At 41.6% G+C, this 17,274-nt stretch overlaps 1 protein-coding gene across 2 annotated transcripts in view; it reads left to right on the forward strand.

The window, feature by feature from the left end:
- The window catches only part of SUSD1 (sushi domain containing 1), a 124,065-nt gene extending 111,966 nt beyond the window's left edge, over positions 1 to 12,099 (forward strand). For both annotated transcript variants that reach the window (XM_061201030.1, XM_061201031.1), the window contains 2 exons: positions 11,291 to 11,384; positions 11,709 to 12,099. In XM_061201030.1, the coding sequence (XP_061057013.1) occupies positions 11,291 to 11,384; position 11,709 (95 nt within the window). In that variant the 3' untranslated portion in view covers positions 11,710 to 12,099. The remainder of the gene's footprint in view (positions 1 to 11,290; positions 11,385 to 11,708) is intronic.
- Positions 12,100 to 17,274: the final 5,175 nt, after the last annotated feature.

Raw genomic sequence — 17,274 nt, forward strand, 5'->3', positions numbered from 1 at the left:
CCACAGTATATAATATGAAAGGGAAAGGTGGATAATCACAATAAGTATGTTCATTTAGAAAGGAAGAAAAGATAAAGAACCGTGCGGTGGCCAGGGGGCCCATAACAAGGACCACATCCTGCTGGACAGGAAAAGCAAGCGTCTCCTGCCCTGGCAGCAGAATGGGTCACTTGGTCAGTTAGTTTGGCTGCCTCAGGCTCTGCCTGATGGGAGAGCAGCCTTGTCCCTTTCCTCCAGAGCCTTCCTTAAGAGATGCAGAGAGAAGGAGCCCCACTGAGTGCCTACAATTTAAACCTTCTGCTTCACGGGGGCAGTTATCTGGGTGGCGGAGTTGCCTTAGGGATTGAGCAATCACAGGTCCTTGTTTGCCAGGCTGGGATTTCCCTGGCAGTACATTTCTTTAAACCAGCAGGCAGCCAGCCACTGGATTTGATTCATAAGAATTCCATTAGTTTGTAGCTAATACCAGAAATCTTGTCAAGTTTATGACCTTTTGAGTCTGGAACTTTTCCTTGTGGTTCATGAATCCTAGCAACAGCCTGAGGAATTCTGCTCTTAGCCCAGAGTATCGGTTTAACTCCTTACATCCTGTCCCTCACCTCAGAGCATCATAAAACAATAGGCTGGGGTGCTTCCAGGAGGGTTCCAGTGGATGGTGCCTTACAATTGGGGGATTTGTTACCCTGTCTGTAGAGGGTACCTAGCAGGAAATGTTTGGGAGGAACCTGGAGAAATAAGCTTCCTTCGTTTTCTGCTTATCCCCTAATCTCATTTCCCATGTCTTTATCTCTACTCACACCAACTTCAACAAGGGTAGGGGGCATGGATTTTCAACTGGGCAAGGCACATTACCTGACTGTCAGCCATCTTGGATTGCAGATTGCCGGGCAGCAAGGGGCTCTCTCTCTTTTTTCAATTTTCTTGAGAAAATAATTTACATATAATGTTGTGTGAGTTTAAGGTGTACAATGTGATGATTTGATTCACGTACTTATTGCAAAATGATTACCGCAGTAAGGTTAGTTAATACCTCCATTACCTCACATAATCACCATATATATATGTAATTTATATATATGTATATGTATATATTTATATATATAATTTGTGTATATGTATGTGTGAATATTTAAGATCTACTCTCCTAACATCTTTCAAGTGTACAATACAGTACTGTTAACTACAGTCAACATGCTGTACATTAGAATATGTCCCAGAACTTAATTATCTTACAACTGGAAGTTTGTACCCTTTGACCATCAGCTCCCCACTTCCCCCACCCCCTAGCCCCTGGCAACCACCATTCTATTCTCTATTTCTATGAATTCAGCTTTTTTAGATTCCATGTATAAGTGAGATCATTCCGTATTTGTCTTTCTCTGTCTGACTTATTTCACTTAGCATCATAAGTGAGGGCCTCTTTTTTTTTTTTTGCATTTTCTATATATATATTTTTAACATCTTTATTGGAGTATAATTGCTTTACAATGGTGTGTTAGTTTCTGCTTTATAACAAAGTGAATCAGCTATACATTTACATATATCCCCATATCTCCTCCCTCTTGCGTCTCCCTCCCACCCTCGCTATCCCACCCCTCTAGGTGGTCACAAAGCACCGAGCTGATCTCCCTGTGCTATGCGGCTGCTTCCCACTAGCTATCTATTTTACATTTGGTAGTGTACATAAGTCCATGAGTGAGGGCCTCTCTTAACAAAGATGTGCGCTGTTACATTTCTGCGTGCAAATAGACTAAGCCCCCTTTCTTAGAATTGAATGATGGCCACAAGAAACAATCACGCATTCCAACATTTGGAAATTTTTCTGCCAATCCATTCCCTGAAGCTTTAAGGGTGGGATGAAGTTCCTACAGAAAAAGAGGTGCTTTTACCAGAAGAATGGAGATGTGCAAGCATCATGGACAGGCACAGATACAATAGCTTCCAGAATCCGCTGCTTTCAGCAGCTGTTCAGTGTGATTAACAAACTCAAACTGGGTAGAAGAAATGGCCGAAGAGCTGGCTACTGTCATTCTACTGTGATTAAGTTAACAGGAAGGATTTTGCTTTGGAAATATCTAAGTGGCTTTTGGCAGTGCTTTTTTCCCCTCATGTTGAAAGAGAGTCTGAACCTTTAAATTCAAGCTACTGGAAAGAGCTGAGATAATAGAAAACCCAGCTATGTTGAAATTTTGAAGGCAGCTCTAGCAGATATATATCTACATACAGAATGGGTTGTGCGCTCACCTGGCAGCCTCCTTTTGCGAAAATTTTGGAGCCTGCCATTTCAGAAAGTAATTTGGAGAGAACTAGGATCCAAATAAGTCCTCAAATTGTTTCAGTTCACTCGTGCCAAGCAACAGCCCCATTCTTCCCTTTGCCCTCTGATGAATTATGCTATTTACCTTTTGCACATTGCCCCTAAAAGAGCTTTGTGATGACTACCAGGGAGCCAGCAGTCGGTTTGATGGGAAATGCAGAGGCCTGGGCTTCTTTGCCCGAGTCCTGCTACTAATCAGCTGAGTGTCTTGGAAATTATATTTAACTTGGCTGGTTCTCTGTTGCCTTCCTCCAAGATCTCTGCGATCCCTTCCAGCCACAAAGTACTATGATTCTGTGCTTTCTTGAGTCACAGAGCAAGGTCATTTGATATATGTGAGATGATGATAAACTGTAATCAGGGAACATCCTTTAGTCATAGGCATGAAAGCTCTGAGTCATTAGTGACTACTCCTCTTTCTCATTTAGCCCACATTTTGCACTTGGGCAGACCTCTCTGATTGTCATTTCTGTGTTCACTCCCTGAGCAGAGGCCTTTGGATGACTGGCTAAGCCTCTTTCTCATCTCCCATCACAGTGTTCAGGCTTCCCTCTTCACTCAAGCCTGCACTACCACCTGACATGTTCCCTCCACAGTTCTCCAGTATTTCTTTTTCTTTTTCTGACACCAATGTACCAGTCTGATTGAATCTCTCATTCCTCTCCATTCAAACCGATGTGCCAGCTCTTCTCTGGATATGACCCTTGCTTTCTCTCCTTAATGTCTTGCTCATACGATTATGTACTTACTTCCACCTGGATTGCCCTATAACCTTCTTGTAATTTCTGTTTATTACAACCCCTCCTGTTCTTCAAGATTAAATTCAAATGTCATCTCCTCCTTGACACTTTTTAAAATTTCCTCAACAGGGCAGGATCTCTCTCCCTCCCTCTCTTTAGCCATTCTGCCATACTTTCGAGTCACTGGTATACTTGTTTTTTCTTACTAGGTTTCATACCCTTGAGAGAGAGCATTTGAAGGGCTGGAGCAGTGCTGGCACAGAGTAGGTGCTCAATCAGAATTTATTGAATTGAGTTGAATGATTACTGGCGAACCAGCAGTACAGTCTGGTGAGAAAAGAAGCATAGTGGGTGCAATACTTATCAAATAAGCCAGAGAAGATTAACATCAAGGTATAAGCCTAGTGTGTACATTATCTATGAATATGCTATGTGCATGCATATATACACATATACACTCACACTCATTTTATTTTATTTTATTTTTTTAACATCTTTATTGGAGTATAATTGCTTTACAATGTTGTGTTAGTTTCTGCTGTATAACAAAGTGAATCAGCTCTATGTGTACATATATCCCCATATCCCCTCCCTCTTGTGTCTCCCTCCCACCCTCCTTATCCCACCCCTCTAGGTGGTCACAAAGCACTGAGCTGATCTCCCTGTGCTATGCAGCTGCTTCCCACTAGCTATCTATTTTACATTTGGTAGTGCATATATGTCAATGCTACTCTCTCACTTCGTCCCACCTTACCCTTCCCCCTCCCCGTGTCCTCAAGTCCATTCTCTACGTCTGCGTCTTTATTCATGTCCTGCACCTAGGTTCTTCAGAACCTTTTTTTTTTTTTTTTAGATTCCATATATATGTGTTAGCATATGGTATTTGTTTTTCTCTTTCTGACTTACTTCACTCTGTATGACAGACTGTAGGTCCATCCACCTCACTACAAATAACTCAATTTTGTTTCCTTTTATGGCTGAGTAATATTCCATTGTATATATGTGCCACATCTTCTTTATCCATTCATCTGTCGATGGACACTTAGGTTGCTTCCATGTCCTGGCTATTGTAGATAGAGCTGCAATGAACATTGTGGTACATGACTCTTTTTGAATTATGGTTTTCTCAGGGTATATGCCCAGTAGTGGGATTGCTGGGTTGTATGGTAGTTCTATTTTTAGTTTTTTAAGGAACCTCCATACTGTTTCCATAGTGGCTGTATCAATTTACATTCCCACCAACAGTGCAAGAGGGTTCCCTTTTCTCCACACCCTCTCCAGCATTTATTGTTTGTAGATTTTTTGATGATGGCCATTCTGATTGGTGTGAGGTGCTACCTCATTGTAGTTTTGATTTGCATTTCTCTAATGATTAGTGATGTTGAGCATCCTTTCATGTGTTTGTTGGCAATCTGTATATCTTCTTTGGAGAAATGTCTATTTAGGTCTTCTGCCCATTTTTGGATTGGGTTGTTTGTTTTTTGATATTGAGCTGCATGAGCTGCTTGTAAATCTTGGAGATTAATCCTTTGTCAGTTGCTTCGTTTGCAAATATTTTCTGCCATTCAGAAGGTTGTCTTTTCGTCTTGTTTATGGTTTTCTTTGCTGTGCAAAAGCCTTTAAGTTTCATTAGGTCCCATTTGTTTATTTTTGTTTTTATTTCCATTTCTCTAGGAGGTGGATCTTGCTATGATTTATGTCAAAGAGTGTTCTTCCTGTGTTTTCCTCTAAGAGTTTTATAATGTCTGGCCTTACATTTAGACCTTTAATCCATTTTGAGTTTATTTTTGTATATGATGTTAGGAAGTCACACTCATTTTAAACCTTCATAATAGTGGTAGGAAGAATTCTAATATGGCCTCACAAATTCCTGGTCCTTGGGGTACACCCACTTTCTCTCAGTTATTCATTCAAAGGCCATTCTAGTTGTTGCTGTGAAAGAATTTGAAGATGTAATTAAAGTCCCAAATAGGGAGATTATCCGGATGGACCTGACCTGATCACATTAGCCCTTTAAATCTGTGTCTAGAAGTCAAAGACAGGGGAAAATGGAGATTCCAAGGGAGAGATGGATTTGACATAAAGGTTTCTCCTGCTGGCTTTGAAGATGGAGGGGACCACGTGGCAGGGATGCAGGCAGCCTGTAGGAGCTGAGTGGCCCCTGGCTGACGGCCAATAAGAATATGGGGACCTCAGTCCTACAACTTCAAGGAACTGAATTTAGCCCACAACCTGCATGAGCTTGGAAGCAGATTCTTCCCCACAGCCTCGAGAGGGAAATGCAGCCCTCTCAACATCTTTATTTCAGCCTTGTAAGACCCTGAGCTGAGGACCCAGTCACAGTGTGCCTGAACTTCTGACCCATGGAACTATGAGCTAATAAATGGCTGCTACTGCTAAGTTTATGGTAATTTGTTAAGCTGCAATAGAGAATGAATTCAATAATGTTGTTGACTCATCAGGTTTTACTTATCTCTAAATTAGTTTTCTACTTTGATCTCCTTTGCCATCTCCTACTCCGCAGGGGATTCAAGCAAGGGAACCCTAGAATAGCAGAGAGAAATTTAACACACTAAATAGAAGTCACAGTGCTAATTATTTGTGCCTTTTGGAGAACAGAACTGTTGCTTTCAGGAAATGACCCTGCTGGTGTAAATTCATGAAAAAATGTCCACAGCCGTAGGAAGTCCTCAAGCTGTCACGAAGTCTGAGAGTAGGAATAGGGCCTTTCTAACTGGCTCTTCAACACCTGTGATATTTCCATTAGTGAAAAGGTTCAAGATAAGCCCAGGGAATCCCTATCACTCCTCCTTAGCACTATACCTCTTTGGGGAGCCACCCTACAGAGACTGGTGGAGTTTAAGCCTAATGGATTTACTCGCTTTAAGAATGAATCACTGAGAATCTGGGATATAACACATGGTTCACTCACTTGGGTTTCTAAAAGAATATTCTACAAGTGACTGAGAAGAAAAATAAGTATGGTTTCATGGCATGAGACCATGGAAGGGAAGGTAACCAGGGGATGGCAAAACTCTGAAAAATGTAATTCACATTGGCCAGTTATACATTTTCTCAGTAAGGAATTAATGTGGGAAGTCCCTAAAGAAGCATGTGGTTATACCATGATTGGATTGACTCATGTTCACAGAGTACATATATAATGTAGAAAAAAAGACATATAACCAGGAACTGTTCTACCAGCAAGAGTTGTGCCTGGAGCTACAACCCAAGTCATGTTATACAGAATGAATAAAGATGATTTCCCAGGACATACCTCGAGAGTAAGGAATAGTTGGGCTTCCTGCTAAGGGTGAAAGATGTCCTCTTTGATATTTGAAAACTAGAGAAGAGCTAACTGCTCTCCATACATTAAAGTCTTCTGCCATGGATGAAGCACTAAATTCTAGCAGGCTCATACAATTTGCAAATGAGATGGATAAACCACTGCAAGTGATCTTTGAGGAATCTTGACGAAGAAGTGAAAAGTGGGAAGACAGGATGAGCAAAGGGCATGGAACTTTGTGAAAGGGAGGTAGATTTTGCAAAGTGTGCATGATGATAACTTGAAGTCAAGGCCAGGCACGGTCTTTAAGAGATGGCTCTGTGTCCACCTGGGAGAAGAAGCCGTAGTTCCCAGCAGTCAGTATGGGAGCTATGAGCAGATTGGGTGAAACTGCTCTTCTTTCTTCTGGCACAGAGTCACTAAATGGTCAGGAAACTGTGGCAAGCACAATGGATTTTGACTTCAGCCAACACTTAACAATGCCCGGTAGACAGTGTGGGGAAATGAGGGCTGGGTGTGAGCTTAGAAATGGCGGGATGACTACACAAATGTTGCTTATTAATGAGTTGATGTCAAATCCAGGCAGGTACAGAACATGGGTCAGTGTCCACAGTCATCTTCAGCTCACCATCATCATGAATCAATGACTCAAAATCTATAGAGGAAAAAAAAATCTGTAGAGGATGAAACTATACAGGACAAAATATAGAGATGATGTAGATGATCAGCGTTGGGAGGAATACTGGGTAGACTGCATGAAACGAACAGTGGAGGAAAGTACCAGATTCTTTCCACCATCTCCAATACTGTAGTTTCTCTTAAAAACAAAAACAAAAACAAAAAAACCCTAGGGAATTTAGTACACAAAAATGGCTTTTCAGTGTTTTAATTTGCATTTTTACTTGTAAGAGAGAACAGTTGATCAAAGGTTTATCAATCATCTGTAATCATGTTTTATACATGATTTACCTTTTGATAGAATTTGTTTATCTTGCTATTGAGGTACTTGCCTTTTTCCTTATTAATTTGTAACACTCTATATGTTAACTCCTTGCTTATTAATTATTCTCATTATTTTACCCAGTTTTCCGTTTTCCCTTTATGCTTACTTATAGTCGTTTTTGGTATACAGAAGTGTATGCTTTTTAATATGGTCAAATCTCTCATTCTCTTATTTTAAGGTTCCTGCATTAATAAATATGCTTAGAAAATTCTTGCCTGCTTTAATGTTAGATAAGTATTCATTTACATTTTGTTCCAATTCTTTAAAATTTCAGTTTAAGTCTTTAATCCATCTAGATTTTGTGTTGGTATAGAGCGTAAACTCTAGTGATCAAAATTACTTTATTCTAAATGGTTAGCCTATTTTCTCAATGCTAGTTATGAATAATGTATCATTTCCCCAATGATTTGAAATAGTAACAAAAAAATGACAATAATAATAATAGCTAAGATTTGCCAATTACTTACCAGGCACAGTTCTAACATGTCATAACATTTATTTATCACAATAACCTCACAAGGTGGGTATTATGGTTATGATTCCCATGTTATTAAATCATCCCTCTGTGGGGAAACTGAGGCACAGAATGGCTGAATAACTTGCCCAAAGTCACACAAGTGGGGAGTGGTGGTGTACAAATACAGACTTGGCCAACCTGACTCCAGGATTCAAGCTTTGAAATTCTTTTATATACTTGGGGTTGTTTCTGGGCTTTCTATTTTGTTCCAATGTATTCATTCCTATGCTGATACTGTGCTGTTTTAATATCTAGTAATTCAAGTCACTCCTTTAATTTTTTTTCTTTATTAATTTCTAATTTAACCAGAACTCCTCCTCCCGTTTTAGAATATGGCTTCTTAAAAATGTCAAGGCTTTTTTCTTCTGAATACCAAAAGTAGCCAAACAATACATGCCATGTTTCTCTAGAAAGTCTCTCTCTTTTTTTTTAAAGAATCAATTTTATTTATTTATTTATTTTTGGTTGCGTTGGGTCTTCATTGCTGCACACGGGCTTTCTGTAGTTGTGGCGAGCGGGGGCTACTCTTCGTTGCGGCGCACGGGCTTCAGCAGTTGTGGCACACAAGCTCAGTAGTTGTGGCTCATGGGCTCTAGAGCGCAGGCTCAGTAGCTGTGGCACGTGAGCTTAGTTGCTTTGTGGCATGTGGGATCTTCCCGGACTAGGGATCGAACCCGTGTCCCTTGCATTGGCAGGCGGATTCTTAACCACTGAGCCACCAGGGAAGTCCCTCTAGAAAGTCTCTTGACAACATTTTCTGAGGTAATGATTTGCCAGGCTCTTTAGCAAGAGATATGTTCCATGGCTGCTTTTGCTGGTGCCAGCTCCCCTGTAGAGTCTCCAATAGAATCAAACTGCTCTCAACCTAGTTGTAGAGATCTGAGCAGTGCCGATCGGTAGAACTCTCTGCAGTGATGGAAAGATTTTAAAGCTGTGTTGTCCAGTATGGTAGCCACTCACCACTTGTGGCTACTGGGCACTTGAAATGTGCACTTAAAGTAGTATGACTGAGAAACTGAGAAACTGAATTTTTAATCTAATTTAATTTAAATTAATTTAGATTTAGATAGCCACATTGTGGCTAGCGGCTACTGTATTAGACAGCACAGAATTGATGATGAAAAAGTTAAGTAGCTTGAACTGTTCTCAAATGTGCTACATTCACTGCCAGGGAAATAAGTCATCTATATTTTGAGGGTCTCAAGTCCAGGGGCTATTTTTCCTCTTAAGCCCCTCTCCCCTTACGGTAACAGATGTTTGCTTTTGCTGTTTTCAACTCTTCAATGGCAGTGTTGGATTACCCAGGGGGATCACTAAGCATATGCCTGGTGCATCGGTAAAAGGAGGGTACAGACAAATGAAATACAGTTGGCCCTCCATATCTGTGGGTTCCACATTCATGGATTCAACCAACCGTGGATTGAAAATATTCAGAAAAAATAATTCCAAAAAGTTCCAAAAAGCAAAATTTGAATTTGCTGCACACTGGCAACTATTTACCTAGCATTTATTGAATATGTTGTATTTACAGCTATATACATAGCATTTATGTTGTATTAGGTATCATAAATAATCTAGAGATGATTTAAAGTATACAGTAGGTTATAAGCAAATACTACACCATTTTATGTCAGGGACTCGAGCATCTGAGGATTTTGGTATCCAAGGGGGGCCCTGGAACCAATCCCCCATGGATACTGAGGGATGACTGTAATTTGATATTCCAACAATGACAACTGCAACAAATCATCTGGAAAAATTTGGAATTGGTTGCACTCCCTTAAACTTATTCCATGACTTGGTGGTATTTTTATTTTTAATTCTATACATGCAAAGTCAGCCCCCCAAGATCTTCTCAATGTCTGGTGGCACCATTGTACAGATTTTTGTTCTTCCAAAGAGGAATTTGAGCAACCACAGCCCGAGGCCCCATCATCATCAGCCTGTGGAGGAAAGATCTGGGCCAGCACCCCTGACCTCTGGGGGAGAACATGACCCACTCTGCTGCAGAAAGAGCTGGATTCAGATCTGCCCTGGGAAAGCATGGTGCTGTGGTCAAAAGCAAAGATCCTGGAGCCAGGCAGCTTGGGTTTGAATCCTGGCTCTGTCATTTACTAGCTGGGTGACCTTGGGCAAGTTTCTTAATCACTCCATGTCTGGATTCATCATCTATAAAATGGGAATAATAATAGTACCCAGTGTAATAATACCTGGTGCTATTATTATGGTACCCAGTGGGTGGTTACGAGAGGTTTTAGAACAGTGTCTGGCACATAGTAAGTGCTAAGTAAGTGTTTGCAAGTTAAAATGAGATCTTTAGTTTAGAACATGATGCCCTGACTTAGTCACTTGGCCCAAAGGTACAACTCAAATGTGTGTGTTTTTCAGTTAACAGCCAGGCATCTCCCTGGAGTTGACACGCAATGCACCTCTGAATAGAACATATGAATGTCTTTCAAAGAGCTTTTACATCAATTTTCTTATTTTATCTTCACGGCAACCTGCTGAACAGAGCAGGGAGGTACTACCCTTGCTTCCTGTAGGGGAAATGACAGATGACTCTACCCAACAGAGAGGATTTGTTTGCTATATTTGTTTTTCTTTTAAAGATTTATTTATTTATTTTATTAATATTTTTATTATTATTTTTTTTGGCTGCATCGGGTCTTAGTTGCAGCACGTGGGATCTTTGTTGAGGCGTGAGGGATCTTTCGTCGTGGCACGCGGGCTCTTCATTGTGGTGCTCGGGCTTCTCTCTATTTGTGGTGGCGGGTTTTCTCTTCTCACGTTGTGGCGCGCAGGCTCCAGAGCGCATGGGCTCTGTAGTTTGCGTCATGCAGGCTCTAGTGGAGACGAGCAACCTTAGTAGTTTTGGTGTGCAGGCTTAGTTGCCCCTCAGCATGTGGGATCTTAGTTCCCCGACCAGGGATCAAACCCGCGTCCCCTGCATTGCAAGGCAGATTCTTTACCACTGGAGCACCAGGGTAGTCCCTTTTTGCTATATTTGATCACTGGAGCTATCATTTTGGGAGCAAAAGTCCAAATGACGTCAGAATGACATCTTCCTCGACGCAAAGGAAAACTGCCGGTAAAAATCGATCAAGTGTAATTGACTTGAGAGAGGACCAACACACACAGCACAGGATGCTGTATGTGTGTGCCCAGCAAGATCAGCTTTTATCCCTTGTAACTTAAATGTGGCCCGGTTTTACGCTTCCTTTTCAAAAATGCCGAGGAACGGTTTTTCCTGATGCCCTGTTCTCAGGGCCAACTGAGGGGGCACAGAGGAACTCTGGGCATTCTTGGGATGGTTTGTTAAATGGGGCCAACCTCTGGTTAAAACAGAGCGAGCACAGGTGGGTGTGCACCTCCGGGGAGGGCCGTGATCCTGTGCTCTGCGGGTTCAGCGTGTGGTTCTGTCCCGCAGACTCATCGCTCACGCTGCAGCAGATGGTAGGCGTCGGGCTAGGCTCCCTGGCTGTGGTGATTGTCCTCGCATTCCTCTCCTTCTCAGCAGTGTGGTATGTGCGACTGTCAGTTTTGAGGAATGAGTGGAATGGAGGGAGGGTGGGGTTGGAGTCAGGAAGAACAGCTGGGATTGAGGAGGGTCAGAGGGGGAGTGCGGGAGGTTGTCCCAGGCTCAGCAGGTGAAAGGCATGGGTAACTCTGCACCTCAGGAGGGAGGGGCTTGCCCTCCAGTCCCAGGAAGAGAGCAGGGTCAGTGATGGCGCCCTGACCACTCACAGAGTGGTGGCTCATCTCCTGTACTGCTTCCCGTGCACACAGGGATGCACCTCAGGAAAACCTAAGTGTCAGTGAACTCTCTTTTCCTCCGCCGTGTCTAGATTGCCGATGCTGCGTGAAGAGGATGCACTGCTGCTGGGGCAGATGTTATGACAGCTTCTCAGGTGTCTGCACAGAGGCCCTGTGTGTGCGTGGGCCTGCAATCCCATTCCTGGATTCAAGACGGTGACTATCTCTTTGGAATCCCCCAAAAGGAGGACACTCGGGAATTGTTGATGTCTTCCCTGCTACACGACGAGTTCTGTGTCTCTGAACTTGAGAACCTTGACGTACAATGTAATATTGACCACAGGCTACAGGTCACATGGGCTGGGCCTGTGTTCTCCTCTGAGTGACGCCGGAGAGTCAGCTCCTCTAGGCCCTGAATGCAAGAGACTGTCTGCCTCTTCCTTTATAGCATCTCTGTCATTAATTCAGAATCCATTCTTTTACAATAAGTAATGAGATAGACTTAAGTGTGGGCTAGAATTTGACTTTATGAAGGAGGTCATTGCAAAGGCTAGAGATCATTGACATAGGCAAACACGGCAAACACTTTAGAAGCCCTTTTCCGACAATTGGTTGACACACTAATTAGAAAGTATGCTAGCCTGGCCACTCCAGTAAGTTCCCTGCAATATCTGTTAGGCAGTGTTGCTTTGATACAGTTCCTTTTGTCTTATATGTATTCAAAAGCCATAAGTCTTCATTCCAGTAAAAATATTCCGTTAATTTAGACAGTTCTCTTTCACATGAATGTTTAGAACAGCCTTGGCAAATTTTTTTTTCACTGAACATTTCCTAAAAATGCTCTGTGCCTCCTTTTAGACTTGGGGGGGTGGTGTGGTAACAATGGGTTGCAACACTGTGAAGCCCACGGCCAGAGTCCTGTGTGGGGAGGGGAACAATGCAGGGAACAATGCAGGCGACACGGTCGTCCCTTTTATCTACAACGTCAGTAACTATGAGTGTTACTTTATCATGAACCATGTCCCGGATCTACTGTCAATATGCTGAATTTACAGATGGAGTGGATTCGATTTGACTTTTAAAGCCCGAATCAGTGTTCTTGAACTTTCCTCCCTAACCAACAGTGTAACTCCAAGGCTCAGCAAGGAACGAAGGGAGAAGAAGGGTGGAGGCTTGTGGCTTCTCTAAGTGACGGTGGTGTCCTCCTCTGCCTTCTCCCTCCCTCTCCAGGCCTAGAGCATAGAAAGCATGGGGAGGGGTGGGGGGGGCAGTGATATTGCCCAACTCAGGGTGCAGCATATATGAACGTGGTCCTAGAATTGGGCAACACCACAGTCCTGAGGAAAAGGGACAGTCTTTCCCACATGGTGGGCTGGTGTGTTCTCCACCGGCTCGCTGGGCACCGGTGAGGGACACATCTGAGCAGCCTGGGCTTGTAGGCAGATGAGGAGACACGAGCAATGATAGGAACAGGTGGCAACTCTCTATGAAGCTGCTTCCCCAGGGAGATCTGGCCCAAAGCATATCCTCTGAACTGGGAAGAGTCAGAGAGAGGGAAGTGATACCCTGATGCTTGAGTTTTCAAGGCCAGCTGTCAGCCCTGGCCCCAGCCAGTACTGGGCAGTATTAGGAATAATTGTCCTTTGTCCTCTGAGGTGCCGTCTCAGACTACAACTTAGGATCAACATGTAGAACACTTCCTGCTCTCATTCAGGTGAACTGTAGAGTAGAACTCTCAATAGACTAATACAAATAGCTTCCGACTTTTAATTTTTATGTGCAACAATTCAAACTCATACAGTTTTCACAGCTCTTGAATTACATTTGGAATCTTTACAAATTATTTGGTTAGTATGAGGTAGGGTCTCTGATGAGTAAGGATTTTCCTCCAAGCCTCCTCTAACCAAAGAGAGAATCTGAGTTTCTCCCCCTTATTATTATTTTTTACCAGTTCTGTAAATACCATATGTTTCTGTAGTCCGCCTAATTTCAAGTTCTAGAATTAACTGCCAAAGAATTTGTCCACATGGGAACTTAGCATAATTGTCATTGGAAGGAAGAAGTCCTATTTGCTTGGTATCAAAAGTTTCTCGTTAAGAAAACTGACTAAATATGAAGTAAAATGTACTTCTGGGTACAGTGCAGAAATGTAAAAGCAGTTCATGAAAGAATGCTGAAATAACAAAAACATAGATTTTGTCCCTTCCTCTAAACGTTCCAAACTATAGCACAGAGTTGCTCAGTGTTAATACTTAACAGAAGTAGGTGCTGAGCATTTGCAAGAAGGATGCGCCATTTTCCTGCAGTTCTTTTCTGATCATTTTCTCATGCACATGAAGGCAGCCTTCAGTTCTCTGAATTCGCCTGGTAGCTTAACCACAATACCGTCCCTTTTTTTCCCAAGTGGATTCCTGGTTAAGGCGGGGAGAGCATCTCAGGAGACCAATAGTGGGTCTTCCTAGAAGCATACAGGGTCCTTCTGTTGAAGGACTGATCAGGTAGCATTCAGAGCTGGGTTATGAGTGCCACTAAATAAAGCTAGATCCTCAGGTAGTGATGGAAGGAGGATCTTTTCCTTATTAACTGTCTTGGGGACAGTGTGTAGAGGTGAGTGCCAAGATCCAGTCTTGAGCTCCCTTCTAGACTAGGAATCAAAACTGAGGGTTGCCCAGATATGGAGCAGATTGTTCCCTGGCTGAATTTTTTTTTTTTTTTTTTTTTTGGTGCCCATAGTTTTTATTTATCTCCACCATAGTTTTTGTTTATACATGTTCTTTCATTCCATCCTCATAGCAGTTCTGTGTGGTGGGAAGGTTAGGAGTTATCATTTTCCCATTTTAGAGTGGAGAGATGGGTTCAGACAGAGACGTAACTTCAATTGTTACTTTTACTATTATAGCAACTGTGTCTTTTTATACTTATCTTTTCACTGTGATATACCTTCCCCCATCACTTCTAGAAGGAGCCACAAGCAACCAAAATAGATGGAGGTTAACTAGGGGAAATAGGTAATAGTCCATCCATGACTCCAGACCTAAAATTGCAGCTGGGCCCTTAAGATTAAGACCAGAGCAAAAGTCATTACCTTGAAATTCCATAGTGGATTGGAATAAAGTTAGTATTTAAATTGATTTTAAAGGAGGTATAAAAGAATTCTCAAGGCTCCCTTTTTTTGCTAATCTCATATTCCGATTTCCTAACCCTTTAATTTTTCCATTCCCTTCATCAGAGAGAAAACCAGTGGGTAGTAGACGTCAATCAAATGGTGTTTTAAGGACCATTTGCCTCCCACAGCCATCGTTGGTTAAACTCAAGTGCCTGATTTTGGAGAGGAAAGTGGGTGTGGATTTTTCTGTGTCCATTTGTGGGCAGGTGATGCAGTGAGGCAAATCAATTTTAAAAAGTGTACATCCATTGTTTCAGAAAGAGAGAGAATGAATGAGTCATTCTGGTGACGTGTGTGTGTGTCTCTGTGTATGTGCGTGTGTGTATCCATATCCATAATTTTTTGGCCTAACTCAAGGTTACCAAAATGGGGTCAAACTAGGCATGTGGTTTGTAACATGCATTGGACACATTTTTCATGTCAATCATGATGGCATTAAAAGTTGGTACCATAATTTATTTAACTAATACTCTGTTGAGTATTGTGCATTTAGAGTGTTTCCAGATGTCTACTATTCTTATATATGTCTGTATAATTGTATTCAGTTATCACTTATGCTAAATTCCTAGACTTGAAGTTGTTGGAATGAAAACTATATACATTGTAGATTTACTACATATTGTCAGAGGAATCTCAGAAAGTTTATACCAGTTTATGCTCTCACCAGCAGGAAGCCTCAACATACCTGGGCATCGTTGATATTCTTAATCTTGATTAATCTGGTAGGTGATAAATGACCTTTCAATGTTTTGTTTGCATTTCGCTGACTAATTTGCATGTTGATTGGTCATTTGTAATTCTGTTGTGGTGATGTGCCTTTTTTCTCAGTAGTTGGCTTGTCTTATATTGATTTGAAAAAGTTCTTTGTATTATAGTAATTTTCACTTTTAGCTGTCACATGTGTTGTAAACAAATTTTCTACTTTATTATTTCCCTTTTGACCTGTTTGTGTCATGCATTGCCACACAAAAACTTTAAATTTGTGTAGTCAAATGTATCAGTCTTTTTCCTTATGTATTTTGCCTTTGGTACCATGCTTAGAAGGACCTTCCAATCTCAAGGTAATAACTATAATTCAGCAGTTAAAAAAAACATTTAAATCTTTAATCCATCTGAAACATTTTAGTATAAGGAGTGAGGTCGGGAGGGGTCTTTTTTTATTCTTGCTAAATGGTTTAGCCAGTTGTTCTATGAATATTCCTTGACTGTTATTTTTTTCCCCTCGTGATTTGACTCGTATACTGAATCATATACTAGAGTCTATTTCTGAACTTTCTCTTTTGTTCTGCTGATTTATTTCTGTGCCAATACCACCTGCTATAAGTTTAAAATAGGGTTTTTTTTTTAGTACCACCCTTTTTCTGTTAATTCTCAGAGTATTCTCAGGTTTTATTATATATTTATTCATGTATACATATTTATTATATGTAAACTAAAGAATTATTTGGTCAAGTTCCCCCCCAAATCTTCATATTTTTCTTGGGGATATATTAAATAAAGAGTGCTCTTATCCCAGAACACAATATGTGTCTCCATTTAATGTTTGTGTGTATTCCTGTCTAGTGGGTTCTAATTTTCAACTTACAAGGTTATTCATACTTATTTTTGGTTGTGTGTGTCTAGATATTTTACATCTTGTTATCCTGAACTCTTATGTCACTACCTCTGATCCTGCCCCTGAAAGTGCATCCCACAGCCTCTTACTGCTGGCATTGTTAGAGTTCTCTTGCCCTGGCAATCTGCCTTTTTTGGGAAAAGTCACATCAAGATGGCTCCTCCTAAAAAAAAAAAAAAAAAAAAAAGATGGCTCCTCCAGCTCAGTTACTTTCCTGGGTATCTACTTGACTCACGGAAACTCACAGACCCTTGCCATGCCAAATGAGGGATTGCCCCACCATCACAGATCACTCCAGCCACAGACTTTAGTTTTCTTACCCATTAGACCCTTTGGCCTCCATCAGTGGAAGTGTAGCTTCTACTACATTCCAATGTGGTTCCCACTTTTTTGTCCGGATGCTGGCCTGACAGCCTCAGCTTCTTGATCCTTGGGTTTCTTATCCTTGGAGTCAGGTACCAGACCTCTGTGTCCTCTGAAGTTTTAGGGGACACAAAGTCTCTGAGTGGAGGTCCCCTTGAAGCTCCTCTTTCCTGACTTGCACTGAGGAAGGTCCCCTTACCTCCTACCGTCATGGTGGGGGATAGAAAATGCAGAGAATGCCAACAGCTTTCCCTAAAGAACTACTTTCTTTTGGCCTTTTCAATTTTAAACCCCTTTATAGCCTGGGTATTGGGCTAAGGGTCACAAGACCATTTGGAAATCCTTCTTTTAGAATATGGGAGTGTTTGCAACCTATTATTTTCAATTTTTTTGAACTTTGGTTGAAACAAAAAGGGTCCAATTTGAGGCCAAATGATAGGAAAATACAGTTCACAGAAAAAGAAATGTAAATGGCTCCCAAACATAAGAAAAGATGATCAACCTTACTTTTAAG

Source organism: Eubalaena glacialis, chromosome 9 (assembly GCF_028564815.1).
Source record: "Eubalaena glacialis isolate mEubGla1 chromosome 9, mEubGla1.1.hap2.+ XY, whole genome shotgun sequence".
Taxonomy (NCBI): Eukaryota; Metazoa; Chordata; class Mammalia; order Artiodactyla; family Balaenidae; genus Eubalaena; species Eubalaena glacialis.